General features: G+C 40.8%; 2 protein-coding genes across 3 annotated transcripts in view; both read right to left on the bottom strand.

The window, feature by feature from the left end:
* LOC133619679 (bile salt-activated lipase-like) overlaps positions 1-8,759 on the bottom strand; it is a 21,921-nt gene extending 13,162 nt beyond the window's left edge. Inside the window, exons 1-5 of the mRNA XM_061980890.2 lie at positions 8,597-8,759; positions 3,677-3,824; positions 452-571; positions 172-369; positions 1-76 (exon numbers count right to left, since the gene is read on the bottom strand). The exon at positions 1-76 is cut by the window's left edge and continues 55 nt beyond it. Coding sequence (XP_061836874.2) covers positions 1-76; positions 172-369; positions 452-571; positions 3,677-3,824; positions 8,597-8,662 — 608 coding nt within the window. The 5' untranslated portion in view covers positions 8,663-8,759. The remainder of the gene's footprint in view (positions 77-171; positions 370-451; positions 572-3,676; positions 3,825-8,596) is intronic.
* Positions 8,760-14,020: 5,261 nt separating this feature from the next.
* gtf3c5 (general transcription factor IIIC, polypeptide 5) overlaps positions 14,021-22,500 on the bottom strand; it is a 36,342-nt gene continuing 27,862 nt past the window's right edge. The window contains exons 9-12 of one of the 2 annotated variants that reach the window (XM_061980891.2): positions 21,503-21,585; positions 19,150-19,292; positions 14,673-14,868; positions 14,021-14,589 (exon numbers count right to left, since the gene is read on the bottom strand). In XM_061980891.2, coding sequence (XP_061836875.2) covers positions 14,690-14,868; positions 19,150-19,292; positions 21,503-21,585 — 405 coding nt within the window. In that variant the 3' untranslated portion in view covers positions 14,021-14,589; positions 14,673-14,689. Of the gene's footprint in view, positions 14,590-14,672; positions 14,869-19,149; positions 19,293-21,502; positions 21,586-22,206 lie in introns of those variants that run through there. The other variant, XM_072915361.1, reaches the window with a different exon arrangement.

Below are 22,500 nucleotides of genomic sequence, written 5' to 3'. Positions count from 1 at the left end.
GGGTCTCCTCCAAATGAGCGGATGTTTCTGTGGACCCAGGCGATGGCGGCCTGCTGATCCCATAGACCGTAGTTTCCTGTCAAAGAACAAACGCTTCACTCCAACACAATTCAATATTGTAGGGAAAGTGTTCAGCAGCTTGATCTTGGAGCTGCCCTGAAAAAAATCTACCAGGTAAACTTGAGTCTCCAGTGCTGAGGAAGCCCAGAGCTCCCACACGGTATCCCAATGTCACCACTATGACGTTTCCTCTATCTGCAATCTCCTGTCCATTGTACAGATAGTTGTTCAGGATGTTAGCGCCCATTGATCCTCCGGCCAGGAAGCCGCCTCCATAGATCCACACCATAACTGGCAAATTGGTGGACACTAGGGCGAAAAGATCATAATAACAATACAGTAAATGGACTAGAACATGAAGTATGCTTCGTGGACTTCTCTCAGTTCTTACCTGCTCGCACGTGAGGAACCCAGATATTAAGGTAGAGACAATCCTCACTACCTCTGGTGTCATCCATTAACAGGGTCAACTGAAGACACCTCTTCCTGTATTCAGTGGCCTTGAGAACACCTGAGTACAGACACGTTCAATTTTCTGATTACTCAAAAAAAGTACCAATATTGAGAGGTCATTTGACCTGAAGGGGATATAATTCACGACATGGACCTCTTCGGTTAGAGTTCTTTTTCACGTACCAAGTCATTACATTTGTATGGTTCTAAATTTGTGAAAACAATTTGATGCAAATCCATCAAACAGTCTACATGTGCTTTGTAGACTTGGAGAAGGCATTCGACCGTGTACCCCGGGAAGTCCTGTGGGGAGTGCTCAGAGAGTATGGGGTAACGGACTGTCTTATTGTGGCAGTTCGCTCCCTGTATGATCAGTGCCAGAGCTTGGTCCGCATTGCCGGCAGTAAGTCGGACACGTTTCCAGTGAGGGTTGGACTCCGCCAAGGCTGCCCTTTGTCACCGATTCTGTTCATAACCTTTATGGACAGAATTTCTAGGCGCAGTCAAGGCGTTGAGGGGATCTGGTTTGGTGGCTGCAGGATTAGGTCTCTGCTATTTGCAGATGATGTGGTCCTGATGGCTTCCTCCGGCCAAGATCTTCAGCTCTCACTGGATCGGTTCGCAGCCGAGTGTGAAGCGACTGGGATGGGAATCAGCACCTCCAAGTCCGAGTCCATGGTTCTCTCCCGGAAAAGGGTGGAGTGCCATCTCCAGGTTGGGGAGGAGATCTTGCCCCAAGTGGAGGAGTTCAAGTACCTCGGAGTCTTGTTCACGAGTGGGGGAAGAGTGGATCGTGAGATCGACAGGCGGATCGGTGCGGCGTCTTCAGTAATGCGGACGCTGTATCGATCCGTTGTGGTGAAGAAGGAGCTGAGCCGGAAGGCAAAGCTCTCGATTTACCGGTCGATCTACGTTCTCATCCTCACCTATGGTCATGAGCTTTGGGTCATGACCGAAAGGACAAGATCACGGGTACAAGCGGCCGAAATGAGTTTCCTCCGCCGGGTGGCGGGGCTCTCCCTTAGAGATAGGGTGAGAAGCTCTGTCATTCGGGGGGAGCTCAAAGTAAAGCCACTGCTCCTCCACATCGAGAGGAGCCAGATGAGGTGGTTCGGGCATCTGGTCAGGATGCCACCCGAACGCCTCCCTAAGAAGGTGTTTCGGGCACGTCCGACCGGTAGGAGGCCACGGGGAAGACCCAGGACACGCTGGGAAGACTACGTCTCCCGGCTGGCCTGGGAACGCCTCGGGATCCCCCGGGAGGAGCTGGACGAAGTGGCTGGGGAGAGGGAAGTCTGGGTTTCCCTGCTTAAGCTGCTGCCCCCGCGACCCGATCTCGGATAAGCGGAAGAAGATGGATGGATGGATGGATCCATCAAACACTTTAGGGTTGAACTAAAACACAGATAGTCAGACAGTAGGACAATCTAAGATCTAACATTCATGTACAAACCCCCCAAAGAAATCTTGTACAAAACCCAAAACCAGTGAAGTTGTCACGTTGTGTAAATGGTAAATAAAAACAGAATAGAATGATTTGCAAATCCTTTATATTCAATTGAATAAACTGCAAAGACAAGATACTTAACGTTCGAACTGGTAAACTTTGTTATTTTTTGCGAATATTAGCTCATTTGGAATTTGAAGCCTGCGTCATGTTTCAAAGCTGGCAAAAAAGACTGAGAAAGTTGAGGAATGCTCATCAAATACTCATTTGGAACATCCCACAGGTGAACAGGCTAATGTGAAGGAAAAAAGATACTTTTTTATTTCAACCGTACATCCCGTCAAAAGTCTAAAGACTGACTGCACAGTTCCTGTCTTCACAATAAAAGTGCCGCTCCATCGCGCCTGCGCTTTCAAAACAAAAGTCTCCTAAAGCCAGCGCAAACAAGCTAGCAAGCTAAGGAGTTTGACGCCAATATATTTCTAGTAAAGTGTATAAAAACGAATATGGAAGCTGTACAAATAAGATGCCAAAAACCAACCACTTTCATGTGGTATTAGACAGAAAGGAGGAACTTTTCTTCTCCTCCATTTGAAAACGTGGACGTTATCATCACTACTGTCTGATTACAATCAACGCAAGTCATCAGAATCAGGTAATACACTTATATTCTAGTCTTCATGAAAGAAAGGAATCTATATGTTAAACATGCATGTATATTCATTAAAACATCTTTAACATGTAAACAAAAACAGCAAAATAAATACATATAAATTATATACTGTATATATCAATGTATATGTATGTATGTATATATATATATATATATATATATATATATATATATATATATATATATATATATATATATATATATATATATATATATATATATATATATATGTGTGTATGTGTGTGTATGTGTGTGTGTGTGTATGTTACTCATCAGTTACTCAGTACTTGAGTAGTTTTTTCACAACATACTTTTTACTTTTACTCATTTGGGTGACGACTCCTTACTTTTACTTGAGTAATAAATCTCTAAAGTAACAGTACTCTTACTTGAGTACAATTTCTGGCTACTCTACCCACCTCTGCATTTCAAATAGTTTTTTGGAAACTGTTCCAACAGCATGGCTTCATAATAAAAAAGTGCGGGTATTAGACTGGCCTGCCTGTAGTCCAGACCTGTCTCCCATTGAAAATGTGTGGTGCATTATGAAGCCTAAAATACCACAACGTAGACCCCGGACTGATGAACAACTTAAGCTGTACATCAAGCAAGAATGGGAAATAATTCCACCTGAGAAGCTTAAAAAATGTGTCTCCTCAGTTCCCAAACCTTTACTGAGTGTTGTTAAAAGGAAAGGCCATGTAACACAGTGGTAAAAATGCCCCTGTGACAACTTTTTTGCTGCCATTAATTCTAACTTAATGATTATTTGCAAAACAAAATACGTTTCTCAGTTCTAACATTAAGTATCTTGTCTTTGCAGTCTATTCAATTGAATATAAGTTGAAAAGGATTTGCAAATCATTGTATTCTCTTTTTATTTACCATTTATACAACATGCCAACTTCACTGGTGTGGAGTTTTGTAGAAATACTTTCCAGAAGAGTAATAAATTCCCTGCCGGAAAGGGATCAAATGCATTTTCACTTCCTGTAGGTCCTATCCTAAATATGGATTTTATTGTCTGGGTTTAGTCAACTCACCATCCCAGCCAGGGTGACGCCGGGGTTTTTCGAACCTTCCAGGTATGTCAGCGAAGGGGACTCCCTTGAAGACATCCATGTGGTGACGGTAACCAAGACGAATGTTCTCGCCTTCCACCATGCCGCCCTCAGTGAAGACCACCCCCAGCTGGAAACACAAATAACCACAACCCCACGGCATATTATAGTTTAGTTGAGTCTTCATTTGAAGGGACAATGCACAGAGACATTAACTTCAAAGACAGATATGTTCTGCACCAGATTATAGCTAAGTAGCAGATTAAAATAAACATGCAATAAAGTTATAACAATACAATTATACTCTAGAGCAGGGGTCGGCAACCCAAAATGTTGAAAGAGCCTTATTGGACCAAAAATACAAAAACAAATCTGTCTGGAGCCGCAAAAAATTAAAAGCCATATTACTAGTGATGGGTCCGGTTTCACATTATTTATTGACTGTATCTAAAAAAGATTAAAACATATTTTTATTTAAATGAAGATATGAAATAATCCTAAATGAAATACAATGACTTGGTTTATATTATTGTATATACTAGGGCAGGGGTCACCAACGCGGTCCCCGCGGTCACAAGGTAGCCCGTAAGGACCAGATCAGTCGCCCGCTGGCCTGTTCTAAAAATAGCTCAAAGAGCAGCACTTACCAGTGAGCTGCCTCTATTTTTTAAATTGTATTTACTAGCAAGCTGGTCTCGCTTTGCTCGACATTTTTAATTCTAAAAGAGACAAAACTCAAATAGAATTTGAAAATCCAAGAAAATATTTTAAAGACTTGGTCTTCACTTGGAATGAGCGGTAGAAAATGGATGGATGGATGGGTCTTCACTTGTTTAAATAAATTCATTTATTTTTTTACTTTGCTTCTTATTACTTTTAGAAATACAATTTTAGAGAAAAAAATACAACCTTAAAAATGATTTTAGGATTTTTAAACAAATATACCTTTTTACCTTTTAAATTTCTTCCTCTTCTTTCCTGACAATTTAAATCAATGTTCAAGTAAAAAAAAAAAGTGTATTATTGTAAAGAATAATAAATATTTTAGCTTCTGTTTTTTCGAAGAAGAATATTTGTGAAACATTTCTTCAAACTTACTATGATTAAAATTCAAAAAAATTATTCTGGCAAATCTAGAAAATCTGTAGAATCAAATTTAAATCTTATTTCAAAGTATTTTGAATTTCTTTTAAAAATTTTGTTCTGGAAAATCTAGAAGAAATACTGATTTTGTCTTTGTTAGAAATATAGCTTGGTCCAATTTGTTAAATATTCTAACAAAGTGCAGATTGGATTTTAACCAATTTAAAACATGTCATCAAAATTCTAAAATGTATCTTAATCAGGAAAAATTGACAATGATGTTCCAAAAATTATTTTTTTAATTTTTTCAAAAAGATTCAAATTAGCTAGTTTTTCCTCTTCTGTCGGTTGAATTTTGAATTTTTAAAGAGTCGAAATTGAAGATACACTATGTTTCAAAATTTTATTTTAATTTTTTTCGTGTTTTCTCCTCTTTTAAACCGTTCAATTAAGTGTTTTTTTTCATCATTTATTCTCTACAAAAAACCTTCTGTAAAAGGAAAAAAAAATGTACGACGGAATGACAGACAAATACCCATTTTTTTATATATATATATATAAATGTATTTATTCAGCTATTCTTGTTTAAATCACACTTACGTGTAACTTACAAATGACAATATATTTATTTATTTAAGTGTGTATCAAACTGGTAGCCCTTGGCATTAATCAGTACCCAAGAAGTAGTTTTTGGTTTCAAAAAGGTTGGTGACCCCTGTACTAGGGCATCAAATCAGTGTCAGTTGAGTCGGTCCATAGGTTGCCTGTAGGGATTTTTAATTTCCAGCAGATGTCAGTATTTAGTGACACAGTATCGACAGAGTATCAATACAGTATCGACACAGTATCAATACAGTTTTGCAATGTGTCAAAACGCTTCATGACGCCTCATCAACCCATCACTACATATTACATACAGATAGTGTGTCATGAGATATAAATTGAATTAATATGACTTAAAGGAAACTAAATGAGCTCAAATATAGCTACAAATGAGGCATAATGATGCAATATGTACATATAGCTAGCCTAAATAGCATGTTAGCATCGATTAGCTCGCAGTCATGCACTGACCAAATTGATATAACACTCCCGTCAGGGGTTGCCGTGCATTCTACGGCGGGGGTGCAGGAGGCGAGCCTCAGCCAGTGCGTCTTTTGCAGCCGTTTTATGATCGCTCAGCACAAGAAATACTTTACACACATACAGTTGTTGACAAAATACACTGTACATTATATACCTCAGCTAACTAAACTATGGAAATGTATAATATAGTTCATATAGCAATACGGTCTCACTGCACAGCAGACCAGCAGTTAGCCGAGTCCGTCCATGTTGAGGCACTGAGTGACGTGCCTCAACTGGCTGTTGTTCACCGCACCGTCTCTTCTCAGTATTTGAACGGCAAATGTGAAAATTCAGCGATTTTGAATAAAAATAATCTAAAACTGGTGAAGTTAAATGGAAAATAACTTCATAGTATAATCACTGGATACATTTAACAATTTAATATATACTTTTTTCTTTTTACATTTTTTTTCTTTCCATGATGGCAGGTGAGGCCCCGCCTCACCTGCCTCTAGTGACTGCACGTCACTGCTAGAATGTACATGAAAATAAAGAATGTGGGATTTACAATATTAACTATGAAGGATAAAACACTGAATATTGACAACATATGAACGTCACACCCCCTCTCCATCGACATATTTTACAATCAAGCAAAACACTAAAAAAATGCTACAAACACAGTGAAGTATGAACGAAAAGTTCGAAAATAAACCCTCCTACAATCTGCTATATCTGATATATCACTAAGCTTTATAACTTTGTTGTAAAAATGTCATTCCGCGTCGGTCCCTGACACCGGCATTTCAGTCTGGCCACTCTGGAAACTCTCTGTGGAAACACTCTCCACCCACACTGCTTGGAGCCTCGTCTGAGCTGCTGTGACTTAGATTACTATAGTAACTAATTAGATGACCATAGTAACTAATTATATTACTATAGTAACTACATACTTGTCAACCCTCCCGGATTTTCCGGGAGACTCCCGAAATTCAGCGCCTCTCCCGAAAACCTCCCGGGACAAATTTTCTCCCGAAAATCTCCCGAAATTCAGGCTGAGCTGGCGGACCTGAGTGACGTTTATTTATTTTATTTTGTGGTTTGAATTCGTTTTTTGGAGCTGTCATTACACATTTATCAGTATTCACATTGGTCAGTAGGGGGCAGTAGGGTGTTTCTTCCCAATTGAATGCTATCACCTGCAGACCGGAAGTGTCATGTCATTCTGATGAGCGCGACCAGTCTGTGAACAATTGAAACATCCTGTGTGCTTTTTCCTCCTGTATAACAGGTTAGTTTTGGTGAATCAACTCACTGAATAATATCCATGTGATCTTTATAAGTTTAAGTACACATTCTGATGGTGGAGCCTAACTCTAAAGTGTTTGTGAGTTGTAGTTTGTATTTGTGAATGAATCCAGTGTACAGCTGCAGTAATCAATACAAAAAGGCGACGTGAGTGCGCAATATTATATATAGGAACTTCTGATCCTAATTCAGACTCCCAAATTAGAGCTCCCGTTTTCTTATTGATTTTATAATGTATATTTGTATAATGTGTGTGTTCTGAAATAGTGACAGAGAATAGAACAAGGATGGACAATTCAACCCTTAACTCAACAATGAGTAGATGAGTGTTATGTGTGTGTATATGTGTAAATAAATGAACACTGAAATTCAAGTATTTCTTTATATACATTTATATATATATATATATATATATATATATATATATATGTATGTAATAAAATATATATATATATATATATATATATATCTATATATATAGCTAGAATTCACTGAAAGTCAAGTATTTCTTATATATATATATATATATATATATCTTAACCACGCCCCCCGCCCCACCCCCGACGACGCCCCCCACCTCCCGAAATCGGAGGTCTCAAGGTTGGCAAGTATGACATACCAGTTGGTTATTTATGCCTCATATAACGTACACTTATTCAGCCTGTTGTTCACTATTCTTGATTTATTTTAAATTGCCTTTCAAATGTCTATTCTTGGTGTTGGCTTTTATCAAATACATACATTCAGTGAATTCTAGCTATATATATTTATTTTATTACATATATATATATATATATATATATATATATGTAATAAAATAAATATATATAGCTAGAATTCACTGAATGTATGTATTTGATAAAAGCCAACACCAAGAATAGACATTGGTTTATTACATATATATATATATATATATATATGTAATAAAATAAATATATATAGCTAGAATTCACTGAAAGTCAAGTATTTCTTATATATATATATATCTTAACCACGGCCCCAACCACGCCCCCCGCCCCACCCCGACCACGCCCCCACCCCCTACCTCCCGAAATCGGAGGTCTCAAGGTTGGCAAGTATGAGTAACTAGTATATCAAGCAAAAGCACAGATTCCAACCATTGAAATATTTTGTATAGTTCAAGACTTAATAAATACATAGAACAATATTGCCCCCTTGTGGTTCTGTGCTGTCACAACTCCCCCCTCCAACCATAACAGATTCCAACCAATGAAATACTTTGTATAGTTCAAGACTTACGGTCTTTAGAAAACATCACTGCACAACATAATGGCAGCTACACTTTCCATCTTAAAGATCTAAAAAAATGATTTGGGAATGTCCGGCGGGCCAGATTGAAAAAGCTTAAAGGGGCCGCATGTGGTCCCCGTGCCTTAACTTGCCTAGCTCTGTTCTAAGGTACCTAATAAAAGTGTAACTTACAGAGGAAGCAGACACCGTCTCCAGGAGCACGGCAATGGCAACCAAGATACCCAGCTTCGCCATCATGACCACACGGATAATCAGTCTGATTACCAACTGGACTTTTATAGGAGTGGACGCCTCCCCTGTAGTGCACCGATGGAAACATTTCTCACAGTTGCATAACTTGTGATACTTACAGTACCTCTGGTGTTTTGACCTGTTGTAACCTCATCATACCTGTTCAGACAAAAAAAAAAAAAAAAAAAGAAGTAAAATGTTATTTAAAACATTCCCATGCAATTGAAGCCTCATACTTACCGCATGAGATTACCTGCAGAATCCTTCTAAAACCAATACAAAAAACATCTCATTTAAGATAGTGTTAATTGTTGGTGAATGTAAATAAAAAAACATTGTCTTTTGTTTGTAAGAAGATTGTTTTTGTCTGCATTGGTGGCGATAAAAATGGGTAAATATTGGAAAGCAAAGCACCCTGGAGTTGACACAGCTGTGTTTTTGACTCAAATGTCACACTGCGGCGGCTTGTTTGAGTGTATCTTTGTCTTATCTGTAGCTATTGATCTAAAAAAAAAAAAAAAAAAAAAAAAAAAAGTCCTAATTTACTGATGAACAGCCAAACTACATACACGTTATGTTCAAAACCCAAAACCAGTTGTGTAAATTGTCAATAAAAAGAGAATACAATGATTTGCAAATACCTTTCAACTTATATTCAATTGAATAGACTGCAAAGACAAGATATTTAATGTTCGAACTGGTACAACTTTGTTATTTTTTTGCAAATATTAGCTCATTTGGAAATTGTCTACATTTCAAATTGTTTTTGGAAACTGTAGACGTGGTGTCCTACGGACCAAAGAGGAAAAGAACCACCCGGATTGTTCTAGGCACAAAGTGGAAAAGCCAGCATGTGTGATGGTATGGGGGTGTATTAGTGCCCAAGGCATGGGTAACTTACACATCTGTGAAGGGCAGTGTTGGGACTAACGCGTTACTGTAACGCCGTTAGTTTCGGCGGTAACTAGTAATCTAACGCGTTATTTTTTATATTCAGTAACTCAGTTACCGTTACTACATGATGCGTTACTGCGTTATTTTACGTTATTTTACATGTAGTATCGGATAGAAACAGAAGATCTGAGTGTGTTTTATTGCAGCGCTGCGTGGAAAAGAAAAGGCGTGCTTTGTGTGGGTGGGGGCGGGGGGAGACTACCATACCGCAGTTGAGGAGCGCAAGGGAGACGTTCCTCCAGGGCCTATGGACGTCTTCGGGGCTAACAACCTTCACTTTACCCGGCAGTGGGTCTTTGCAGCTGAGGGTGAATGACAAGACGGGCGGTTTGTTGCAACTTTGTGACTTTATTGGACGCAGCCATCCACCAAGCTAGAGCACCTGCACGCACTCACTGTCGCCACTCACTCACTGACGTCACTCACCTCACACGCTGTCATATCTTAAAGGGCCACACACACACACACACATACGCGACTCTCATAACAACTAACAAGACATCATGGCGAAGCCAGAAGTCGAGTTTTTTTTAACATGGAGACATTCTCAATACTTTTCTTTTGTCGAGCACAAAGAAAATAACATTTTAGTTAAAAGTAAGTTGTGTCTTGGATCAAAGATCCTATCTACTTAAAGTTAAAGTTAAAGTGCCATTATGTTGCAGCTATTTGAAATAGTTTTGTCAATTTGTTCTGGCCTGAAATAAATTGGCCCTTTGAAACATATCTTTGTCTTTGTGTGTAGTATGTAGACCACATTGCTTTCTGAGTTCAGTGATGCAAATGCATGTCAAGTTGATCAACAGATTGTATTATTCTCCAGTGCAATAACAGTACTGAAATGAAGGCTAAAAGGGCATTAATGGGAGCCTTAAAAAAAAGGGGGGGAAAAAGAAGTAACTAAATAGTTACTTTTCACAGTAACGCATTACTTTTTGGTGTAAGTAACTGAGTTAGTAACTGAGTTACTTTTGAAATAAAGTAACTAGTAGCTGTAACTAGTTACTGGTTTTCAGTAACTAACCCAACACTGGTGAAGGCACCATTAAAAGGTGCATACAGGTTTTGGAGCAACGTACAGTTAAATCCATAAATATTTGGACATTGGACACAATTTTCAGTATTCCAGCTCTGTACAACACCACAATGGATTTGAAATGAAACAATCAAGATGTGCTTTAAGTGCAGACTTTGAGCTTTAATTTGAGGGTATTTACATCCAAATTGTCATGTCTGTGTAATCATGTTTTGTTTTGTTTAGTTATTGGACTCTTTAGTTTCTGGCTTTTCACTCCCTTGTCTTGTTTCCATGGTTACCCATTAGTTTCACCTGTTCCACGTTTGGACTCATTGTGCACTCTTGTTTGTCACCATAGCAACCCATTAGTTTTCACCTGCCCTCACGACTCACGCACCTGTCTTTAATCATGTCACTATTATTTAAACCCATTGTTGCCAGGAAGTCTCCCTGGCGACATCATACCCCTGACTCTCTGCTTCACACTTTGTTTACCTCCACTTCATGCCATGTCCAAGTAAGTTGTTTCTATTAATGCCACAGTTAGCGACTTTTTGTTCATGTCCTTAGTTTTTTTGCCCACGTGCAAGTATTGGTTTCATTTGTCAAGTTTGTACTTCCACCTTGTGCGCGCCTTTAGTTTGTTCTTTTTGTAGTTATAGTGTTTAAATAAATCATGTCCTCACCTTCACGCCATGTCTGGTCCAAATGTTCATTTGCACCACGGGAGAACAAACCACGCCACAGTCCAAGTCCTGACACAAATCAGGTGAACGGTGTAGGAATTACAAGACATTTGATATGTGCCTTCTACCTTTTAAGGGACCAAAAGTAATTGGACAAACTAACATAATCATAAATCAATTAGCTATCTCTCTGAAGGCTTTGTTTTGATTTTTCAGTCTTATGATGGCTTGCTTCACAGCTCTTTGGACTTCATATCGAGAGATGACCTCACCAGATTCCAAATGAATATACCACACTTGAAATGAACTCTAGGCCTTTTATCTGCTGTTTTTTAAATGAAATAACGAGGGAATAACACCCGCCTGGCCATGGAACAGCTGAGCAGCCAATTACTTTTGGTCCCTTAAAAGGGGGAAGGCACATATAAAATGTCTTGTAATTCCTACACTGTTCACCTAATTTGGATGTAAATACCTTTAAATTAAAGCTCAAAGTCTGCACTTAAAGCACATCTTGATTGTTTAATTTCCAATCCATTGTGGTGTTGTACAGAGCTGGAATACCGAAAATTGTGTCAATGTCTAAATATTTATGGACCTAACTGTATGTTGCCATTCAAGCAAGGTCTTTTTCATGGACGCCCCTGCTTATTTCATCAAAACGATGCCAAGCCACATTCTGCACGTGTTACAAAAGCGTGGCTTCATTGTAAAAGAGTGCGGGTACTAGACCGGCCTGCCTGTAGTGCAGACCTGTCTCCCATTGAAAATGTGTGGCGCATTATGAGGCATCAAATACAAAAATGGAGACTGTTGAACCAACTTAAGCTGTACATCAAGCAAGAATGGGAAAGAATTCCACCTGGAAATCGTCAAAAATGTGTCTCCTAAGTTCCCAAATGCTTACGGAGTGTTGTTAAAAGGAAAGGCCATGTAACACAGTGGTAAAAATACCCCCGTGACTACTTTTTTTGCAATGTTTGTACTCCCTTTTCCCATGCCACCTTCATTAGCTTCCAGAGGTATTTGAGGACACTAGGGGCATTCTTATAGAGCCTATATAGAATGCTGTTGGGCCCTAGGGCCATACTTGCCAACCTTGAGACCTCCGATTTCGGGAGGTGGGGGGTGGGGCGGGGCGTGGTTGGGGGCGTGGTTAAGAGGGGAGGAGTATATTGACAGCTAGAATTGACCAAGTCAAGTATTTCATACATATATATATATATATATATATATATATATATATTAAAGATGCGCGGTTTGCGGGCACAACCGCGGAGTCCGCGGATTATCCGCGTATCGGGCGGATGAAATTTAAAAAAATTAGATTTTATCAGCGGGTCGGGTCGGGTCGGGTCGGGCGATTGAAATTAAAAAAAATTAGATTTTAAATAGATTCAGGCGGGTGGCAGTTAAACCAATTGGGAAATATATATACATAGTTAAATGCTGTTACCCACATACGAAAAACGAGCAGGCACCTGCTGCATATGCCACAACAGAAGAAAAAAAAAAAAAAGAGATGGACACTTTTACGGAGCGGAGAAGGCCCCCGACGCCTCGCCGGGGTCCGGGACCGAGGCCCCTTCCCCCGAGAGGGCCCCACCGGGAGCCGTAGCTGAGGCGATCCGCGAGAAGGGCCCGACACACGTCCAGGGTCACCACCGCGCCCACCGCATCGACACCCCGCCTCGTCCGCCTTCGCCGCGGCCGGCGTCACGCGCAGCAGGTAAGCAGCTTACCTGCCCGCCACCCCCGTGGCCGGGGGCTCGTAACAGGGGTCACTCCGCGCGCTCCGCCCGCGCAGCTTACCTGCCCGCCACCCCTGTTGCCGGGGGCGCGTAACAGGGGTCACTCCGCGCGCAGTGCGCTCACGAAAGGGGTGGGGCTCACCCTGGTTGATATAGACAGCAGGACGGTGGCCATGGAAATCGGAACCCGCTAAGGAGTGTGTAACAACCCACCTGCCGAATCAACTAGCCCTGAAAATGGATGGCGCTGGAGCGTCGGGCACATACCCGGCCGTCGCCGGCAGCGAGACGCGCTTGGAAGTGCGCTCAGCGCGGCTCCCATATGATTGCGCACTGGTGTGCGTCTGGGTCGTGACAGTGTGGCACGCGAATGTCTGTGCTGCATTGGATCATTCTCCTTTCTTTAACAGGCAAAAGCTTTATAACCTCACTAATGCCTTGCATCGTCTATATTAGATATATAACAACGGGCGGGTGCGGGCGGATGGCGGGCGGATGCAGTTCTGATCAAATGTTAGATCGGGTGGATTGCGGATGGTTGACGACTTTCTGATGCGGTTGCGGATGAAATCATTGCCTATCCGCGCATCTCTAATATATATATATATGTATGAAATATATATATATATATATATATATATATATCTCTACATCCTGAAAATATGCAAACAAAACTGTGTTTGGATAATTGATACTTCAAACTTGCATAAATAAATATTAAGGAATATAACATAACTTGGCTTCTGAGAGCTTCAAAATGTAGTGAATAAAATGCTAAAGTTGTTGATAAACAAGCAATTATTTTAATAATTAAATACGGTCATTTTAAATGAATTATTATGATAATTTAAAATTAATTATTTCAAACATGTTTATTTTAATGTAAAATTCTATGGCTGGATGTAATAAGGAGTCAGAAAAAATAAAAAATTAAAATACAATTAATTTTGACGTTTTTAGCAAAATATAGTAACAATTTATTTAGTTTTTTTTTTTTTTTTTAATTAATAAATATCTATTTATTTTTAGGTAAGATAAACATAATAATACAATGTACCTCTAGTCTGGATGATTTAGTTCTTGTCACCCTGTTGTCCTCCCGTAGTGAAAAAAGGCTGTCCTCACGCAGGTCCGCAGCTCCGGCTGAAAATCGGGAGATTTTCGGGAGAATATTTGTCCCGGGAGGTTTTCGGGAGAGGCGCTGAATTTCGGGAGTCTCCCGGAAAATTCGGGAGGGTTGGCAAGTATGCCTAGGGCTGAGGCTGTTCTAGCACCGTTTACAGTTCTCACAACTTGGTGTGTCCATCTGGTGCTCAGCAGATTGAATTGGTGGCATGTCTGTCGGGATGACGACTGGTACCTGCCTCGGTTTGTCCGAGTAAGTCGTTCTCAGGCGCTCCTCCCGTTCCCTTAAAGGTACTTTACGAGTTCCGTTGTTTTCCTGGACAAAGAGGTGAACTTGCAGGGATCTCTATAGAAGGCAGTTCTCGTTCTCTCTTTTTTATGTCGCCTCCGCAGATATTCCTGTCAGTAAAGGGATATGCGATAAAAGTGATTCGATACAAACTACTAGAAAACGTCATGTTTATTTGCATCACAACAATCACCATTAAAGCATCTTTTCTCAAATGTAATCCAGAATTTCTGTCTCCATCTCGTTTTCACTTCCCTCTGATGGCTGATACTCATCTTCCTCATCCTCCGCCTTTACATCGTCGTCATAATCATCATCTTCTGCATCTTCCGCGCCCGCTTTTGTACTGCGGACTGCACTGCCCGGTCGCTTGGGCATCTTTTGCAATGCTGGGAGAGAAAGATTCATGAACAAAAATGAATTAAATTAGGTTTTAGATTGAGCTTGCCGTGAGCCACAACTGATGCAGGTCAACAACTTATTCTATTTTGTATTTTACTGGACGCAGTCATTGATGCGGCGTTAGATAGTAGTCAACAGCAGGGGTTCCAAAACTTTTTGACCACAGGGCCTAACTTTTCCACCACAGAGGGCCCCGGGACCCACAGAAATATTAGAACTGAATCACTAATCTTGCTCTTCATTTTAATCATATTCAATAAGCATATCTAGCCTATTTACAGTTTAAAGTATAAACCTCATCAAATTATATGAAACCATGTGTCAATTAAAAATAATATTATAAAGGCTTAGGTCAGGCTGATTACATAATAACAATAATAATAGACTTTCTTTGTAAAAAGCACTTTACATTAAGTAAACAATCTCAAAGTGCTACAGTGTATTAAAAAAAATAAAATAAAAAGATAATAAAAAATAAATAAAAATAAAAAGAGAAAAGAAGAATTATGAGAAATACTTTCAACCTTATTGAAAATAAGATATTCTTCATCTCAGTATGTTAATAATGACTGAATTAATTAATTAATTACATATTACAAAACTGTTGTATACTAATTCATAGATGTTATTTTATTATATAAAAAGGTCAGTAAATGATTCTATATATTTGTAAACGCTTGAAGTGGGAAAGGGGTAGGATTAAATAAGCTTTGCTTCTTCCTACTCCTTTTCGGGCATGATGCAAAATGAAATGATATGAAATTGTGTGATGTATTATGATGTAAGTGTGTTCATGTTCGAAATAAACTAAAGAAAGAAAGAAAGAAAAACGAGAACAGCCAAATAGCTATAACTAGTATGTATATATCTAAAAAAAAAAGGCTTTTTTTTTAAAAAGAAGGGTTTTTAAGCCTTTTTTTAAAAGCATCCACAGTCTGTGGTGCCCTCAGGTGGTTAGGGAGAGCATTACATAGACTGGGAGCGGCGGAACAGAAAGCCCCGTCTCCCATTGTTCGTAGCTTTGTCCTCGGAGGTTGGAGGAGGTTAGCCTGTCCGGAGCGGAGGTGCCGTGTGGAGGATTTGGGGGTGAGTAGTTCTTTGAGGTAGAAGGGGGGCATTTTTATGGAGGCACTGGTGGGTTAGTAGGGAGTAGAGATGCGCGGTTTGCGGGCACAACCGCGGATTATCCGCGGATCGGGCGGATGAAATTAAAAAAAATTAGATTTTATCCGGGGGTCGGGTCGGGCGGTTGAAATAAAAAAAAATTAGATTTTAAATAGATTCAGGCGGGTGGCAGTTAAACCAATTTGGAAATATATATACATAGTTAAATGTTGTTACCCACATACGAAAAACGAGCAGGCACCTGCTGCATATGCCACAACAGAAGAAGAAAAAAAAAAGAGATGGACACTTTTACGGAGCGGAGAAGGGACGCCTCGCCGGGGTCCGGGACCGAGGCCCCTTCCCCCGAGAGGGCCCCACCGGGAGCCGTAGCTGAGGCGATCCGCGAGAAGGGCCCGACGCACGTCCAGGGTCACCACCGCGCCCACCGCACCGACACCCCGCCTCGTCCGCCTTCGCCGCGGCCGGCGTCACGCGCAGCAGGTAAGCAGCTTACCTGCCCGCCACCCCCGTGGCCGGGGGCTCGTAACAGGGGTCACTCCGCGCGCAGTGCGCTCACGAAAGGGTTGGGGCTCACCCTGGTTGATATAGACAGCAGGACGGTGGCCATGGAAGTTGGAACCCGCTAAGGAGTGTGTAACAACCCACCTGCCGAATCAACTAGCCCTGAAAATGGATGGCGCTGGAGCGTCGGGCCCATACCCGGCCGTCGTCGGCAGCGAGACGCGCTTGGAGGTGCGCTCAGCGCGGCTCCCATATGATTGCGCACTGGTGTGCGTCTGGGTCGTGACAGCGTGGCACGCGAATGTCTGTGCTGCATTGGATCAGTTTCCTTTCTTTAACAGGCAAAAGCTTTATAACCTCACTAATGCCTTGCATCGTCTATATTAGATATATAACAACGGGCGGGTGCGGTTCTGATCAAATGTTACATCGGGTGGATGGCGGATGGTTGACGACTTTCTGATGCGGTTGCGGATGAAATAATTGCCTATCCGCGCATCTCTAGTAGGGAGACTTTGAATTCAATCCTGAGTGGAACAGGAAGCCAGTGAAGGGATTTGAGAATTGGTGTGATATGATCATATTTCCGCACTCTCATCAGGAGTCATTACAAAAAATAGATAAAAAATCCAATATATTGCAAAAGAAGAAAGTGGTGAAAAAATTGTATTTACATACAATTACACATTTCTAAAATAAATACATTTGAACAAAATGAATGATATATAAAAACAATATTTATGTTTCCTTACTAAACTGTCAATACATTTTAAGTGCAAATGAAAATACTGCATGGACATCGGGGGCGGTACCTCTGGATTGGCAGACCGGGGTGGTGGTTCCTCTCTTTAAGAAGGGGAACCGGAGGGTGTGCTCTAACTATCGTGGGATCACACTCCTCAGCCTTCCCGGTAAGGTCTATTCAGGTGTACTGGAGAGGAGGCTACGCCGGATAGTCGAACCTCGGATTCAGGAGGAACAGTGTGGTTTTCGTCCTGGTCGTGGAACTGTGGACCAGCTCTATACTCTGGGCAGGGTCCTTGAGGGTGCATGGGAGTTTACCCAACCAGTCTACATGTGCTTTGTGGACTTGGAGAAGGCATTCGACCGTGTCCCTCGGGAAGTCCTGTGGGGAGTGCTCAGAGAGTACGGGGTATTGGACTGTCTGATTGTGGCAGTCCGCTCCCTGTATGCTCAGTGCCAGAGATTGGTCCGCATTGCCGGCAGTAAGTCGGACACGTTTCCAGTGAGGATTGGACTCCGCCAAGGCTGCCCTTTGTCACCGATTCTGTTCATAACTTTTATGGACAGAATTTCTAGGCGTAGTCAAGGCGTTGAGGGGATCCGGTTTGGTGGCTGCAGGATTAGGTCTCTGCTTTTTGCAGATGATGTGGTCCTGATGGCTTCATCTGGCCAGGATCTTCAGCTCTCACTGGATCGGTTCGCAGCCGAGTGTGAAGCGACTGGGATGAGAATCAGCACCTCCAAGTCCGAGTCCATGGTTCTCGCCCGGAAAAGGGTGGAGTGCCATCTCCGGGTTGGGGAGGAGATCTTGCCCCAAGTGGAGGAGTTCAAGTACCTCGGAGTCTTGTTCACGAGTGAGGGAAGAGTGAATCGTGAGATCGACAGGCGGATCGGTGCGGCGTCTTCAGTAATGCGGACGCTGTATCGGTCCGTTGTGGTGAAGAAGGAGCTGAGCCGGAAGGCAAAGCTCTCCATTTACCGGTCGATCTACGTTCCCATCCTCACCTATGGTCATGAGCTTTGGGTTATGACCGAAAGGACAAGATCACGGGTACAAGCGGCCGAAATGAGTTTCCTCCGCCGGGTGGCGGGGCTCTCCCTTAGAGATAGGGTGAGAAGCTCTGCCATCCGGGAGGAGCTCAAAGTAAAGCCGCTGCTCCTCCACATCGAGAGGAGCCAGATGAGGTGGTTCGGGCATCTGGTCAGGATGCCACCCGAACGCCTCCCTAGGGAGGTGTTTAGGGCACGTCCGACCGGTAGGAGGCCGCGGGGAAGACCCAGGACACGTTGGGAAGACTATGTCTCCCGGCTGGCCTGGGAACGCCTCGGGGTCCCACAGGAAGAGCTGGACGAAGTGGCTGGGGAGAGGGAAGTCTGGGCTTCGCGACCCGACCTCGGATAAGCGGAAGAAGATGGATGGATGGATGGATGAAAATACTGCTTCGCCACTTAAGTCATAATTTTTGCGCTTAAGAAACTTCTTTAGGACTTGAGCTCCAGACTTCTTCTGTTTGTTTGAGATTGTCATTAATGCCACAAGTAAAGGACATTTTTTTTTAAATTAAGTACCCCTGTGGCTCATACAGACCGTAGCTGACAAACACATGTTTTGGTGGCCTTGTAGGGGGCGCTCACGACCCAATTATGATTTACAAACACTGGTCTATAAGTGTGGCTGATAAGTGAGCATGCAACTTGCTGAGAACCAGCATACTCCGTCATGCAAATGTGATTATGGTCTATTTCTTTTGTCAGAGTTACACATTTTTGAGAAAAAAACCAACAAGCATGATTCAAAACAAAAATGTCCACTGCGAAGAACGCTAGTTCTCAGACCTATATTGCATTAGTTTTGACAAAGTAAAAAAAATGTATCCAAGAGACCCCCGCCTTACGTGGTTTTAGCTCTCTGATGACCTTCTTAACCATGGCTGAGATGATGTCCCTCAGCTTGTCTGTGGTGCCAACTGTACACCAGCCATCTCGCTCATCGCACACTTGCTCGGTGCCGCTGTTCTGCTGGATCACATCCTGTATTCTGGACACAAACCCCACCACAACACAGCGCAAAGGTTACTACCTTATAATTACGAGTGATTCAGGATTTTTAAAAAAAACTCTTGATTTTCCTTTACTGCAAAAAAGGGATAATGCAGTGGTTCTCAAACTTTTTTTGTCACCCCCCACTTTGGACAAGGGGGAGTTTTCAAGCCCCACCTGCCCCCATCGCCCCAACAGAGCGCTAATGCCAAGCTTTAACATTTTCAAATTTATTGAACATCAAGTTGTATACATTCAAACTCAATAACATAAAATAACATCAAGTTCAATGATAAATAAAATAACTGTGCAGCTGTGGTACAACTTGCATCAAGTTCAATAATAAATAAAATAACTTCCATCAAGTTCAATAATAAATAAAACAAAAGTGTTATAACTTGCATCAAGTTCAATAATAAATCAAAAAAAGTGTTATAACTTGCATCACGTTCAATAATAAATCAAAATAAGTGTTATAACTTGCATCAAGTTCAATAATAAATCAAATAAGTGTTATAACTTGCATCAAGTTCAATAATAAATCAAAACAAGTGTTATAACTTGCATCAAGTTCAATAATAAATCAAAAAAAGTGTTATAACTTGCATCAAGTTCAATAATAAATCAAAAAAAGTGTTATAACTTGCATCAATCACGTTCAATAATAAATCAAAAAAAGTGTTATAACTTGCATCAAGTTCAATAATAAATCAAATAAGTGTTATAACTTGCATCAAGTTCAATAATAAATCAAAACAAGTGTTATAACTTGCATCAAGTTCAATAATAAATCAAAAAAAGTGTTATAACTTGCATCAAGTTCAATAATAAATCAAAAAAAGTGTTATAACTTGCATCAAGTTCAATAATAAATCAAAAAAAGTGTTATAACTTGCATCACGTTCAATAATAAATCAAAAAAAGTGTTATAACTTGCATAAAGTTCAATAATAAATCAAAAAAAGTGTTATAACTTGCATCACGTTCAATAATAAATCAAAAAAAGTGTTATAACTTGCATCAAGTTCAATAATAAATCAAATAAAAGTGTTATAACTTGCATCAAGTTCAATAATAAATCAAATAACTTGCATCAAGTTCAATAATTAATCAAAAAAAGTGTTATAACTTGCATCAAGTTCAATAATAAATAAAACATAAGTGTTATAACTTGCATCAAGTTCAATAATAAATCAAAAAAAGTGTTATAACTTGCATCAAGTTCAATAATAAATCCAATAACTTGCATCAAGTTCAATAATAAATCAAAAAAAGTGTTATAACTTGCATCAAGTTAAAAAATAAATCAAAAAAAGTGTTATAACTTGCATCAAGTTCAATAATAAATAAAAAAAAGTGTTATAACTTGCATCAAGTTCAATAATAAATCAAATAACTTGCATCAAGTTCAATAATAAATACAATAAAAGTGCCACTTTGCAATCTTTGCAAAAAAAAAAGAGGAGCTATGCATTTGGCAAGACAGGGCAAGTGACAACACTTTTCCCCGGGAGAGCCACCTTGCTTCACTGTGAAACAGCACGGCTGTATGATCAGCTCCCATTTCCTCACACAGTGCAGAGAACAGTCGCGCTTTCAGTGGTCGTGTTTTGATCAAATTTACCGCGCTCACAACATCTGTTAAAACCTCATTGAGTTCGGGGCTGAGCTGCCTTGACGCGAGTGCTTCCCGGTGAATGACACACTGTGTGCCCGTCACATTTTTGTTTCTCTGCAGGCGCTGGCTCTGGCTCGACGACCATTGAGGTGCGAGTCACAAATGTATATATTTGTGTATTTGTGGTCCACACATTAGCCTGCTACCCATCCGCGCAAAAGTTTGGTCCGCTTAGCCCCGCCTCCATTAGTTACTGTTGCTATGTCTGTCAAACTTTCGCTCGTACCGAGAAATATAAAGCCTACAGTAAAAATAAGTACCGGTAATTTCCATTTATTTATATAGCGGATTTCCCAGACAGAATCACAAAGTGATTTACAGTGTATAGAAAATGAAAGCATAGTAAAAAAAAAAATCTAAGAATATAATAATTTAAAAAAAATTTAAACTGAAATTTCCTCCCCTTCCTCGCGCCCCACCTGTCATGTCTCTATTCCCCACCAGTGGGGCGCGCCCCACACTTGGAGAAACGCTGGGATAATGTAACACCGATAGAAGACAAATACAGAAGACTGAGGAAAAGAACCTACCTTTGCACTTCCAAGTCACACAGTTGGTAAAACATCTGCCGGTGAGGAGGTAGCATGCCCTCTTTGAAAACATAGGACGACTCCTACACCAAACATTGTAGAAATTAGTTGCAAAAATGCAGAATAGTGAATCAACTACTAGTACATTTTCTACAAACCCCCAAAACCAGTGAAGTTGTCACGTTGTGTAAATGGTAAATAAAAACAGAATACAATGATTTGCAAATCCTTTTCAACTTATATTCAATTGAATAGACTGCAAAGACAAGATATTTAACGTTCGAACTGGTAAACTTTGTTATTTTCTGCAAACATTAGCTCATTTTGGAATTTGATGCCTGCAACATGTTTCAAAAAAGCTGGCACAAGCGGCAAAAAAGACTGAGGAAGTTGAGGAATGCTCATCAAACACTCATTTGGAACATCCCACAGGTGTGCAGGCTAATTGGAAACAGGTGGGTGCCATGAGTGGGTATAAAAGCAGTTTCTATGAAATGCTCAGTCATTCGCAAACAAGGATGGGGCGAGGGTCACCACTTTGTCAACAAATGCGTGAGCAAACTGTCCAACAGTTTAAGAACAACATTTCTCAACAAGCTATTGCAAGGAATTGTCATGTCTGTGTAATCATGTTTTGTTTTAAGTCATGTTTTGTTTAGTTTCTGGCTTTTCACTCCCTATTCTTGTTTGCATGGTCACGTCACGCACCGGTTTCACGTTTTGAGTCACGCACCTGCTTTCACTAATCATGTCCATAGTATTTAAGTTCATTCATTTTCTGTTGTTCGTCCTGACGACACCCCTGCATTCTTCCCCGCATTTATGCCTCCTGTCACACTCTTTCCACCTCTGCGCACTTCATGTCCATGCCAAGTAAGTTTGTTTATTATTGCCACAGTTAGTGTTTTTTTTTTGTTGTTCATAGTTTTTTGCCCCCGTGCAAGTCTTTTGTTTTCGTTAGTCAAGTTTGTACCTCCGCCCCTGTGCGCGCTTTTCGT

Source organism: Nerophis lumbriciformis, linkage group LG20, assembly GCF_033978685.3.
Source record: "Nerophis lumbriciformis linkage group LG20, RoL_Nlum_v2.1, whole genome shotgun sequence".
NCBI lineage: Eukaryota > Metazoa > Chordata > Actinopteri > Syngnathiformes > Syngnathidae > Nerophis > Nerophis lumbriciformis.
The sequence above is the reverse complement of the archived record's forward strand: the minus strand, read 5'-3'. Positions and strand labels throughout refer to the sequence as shown.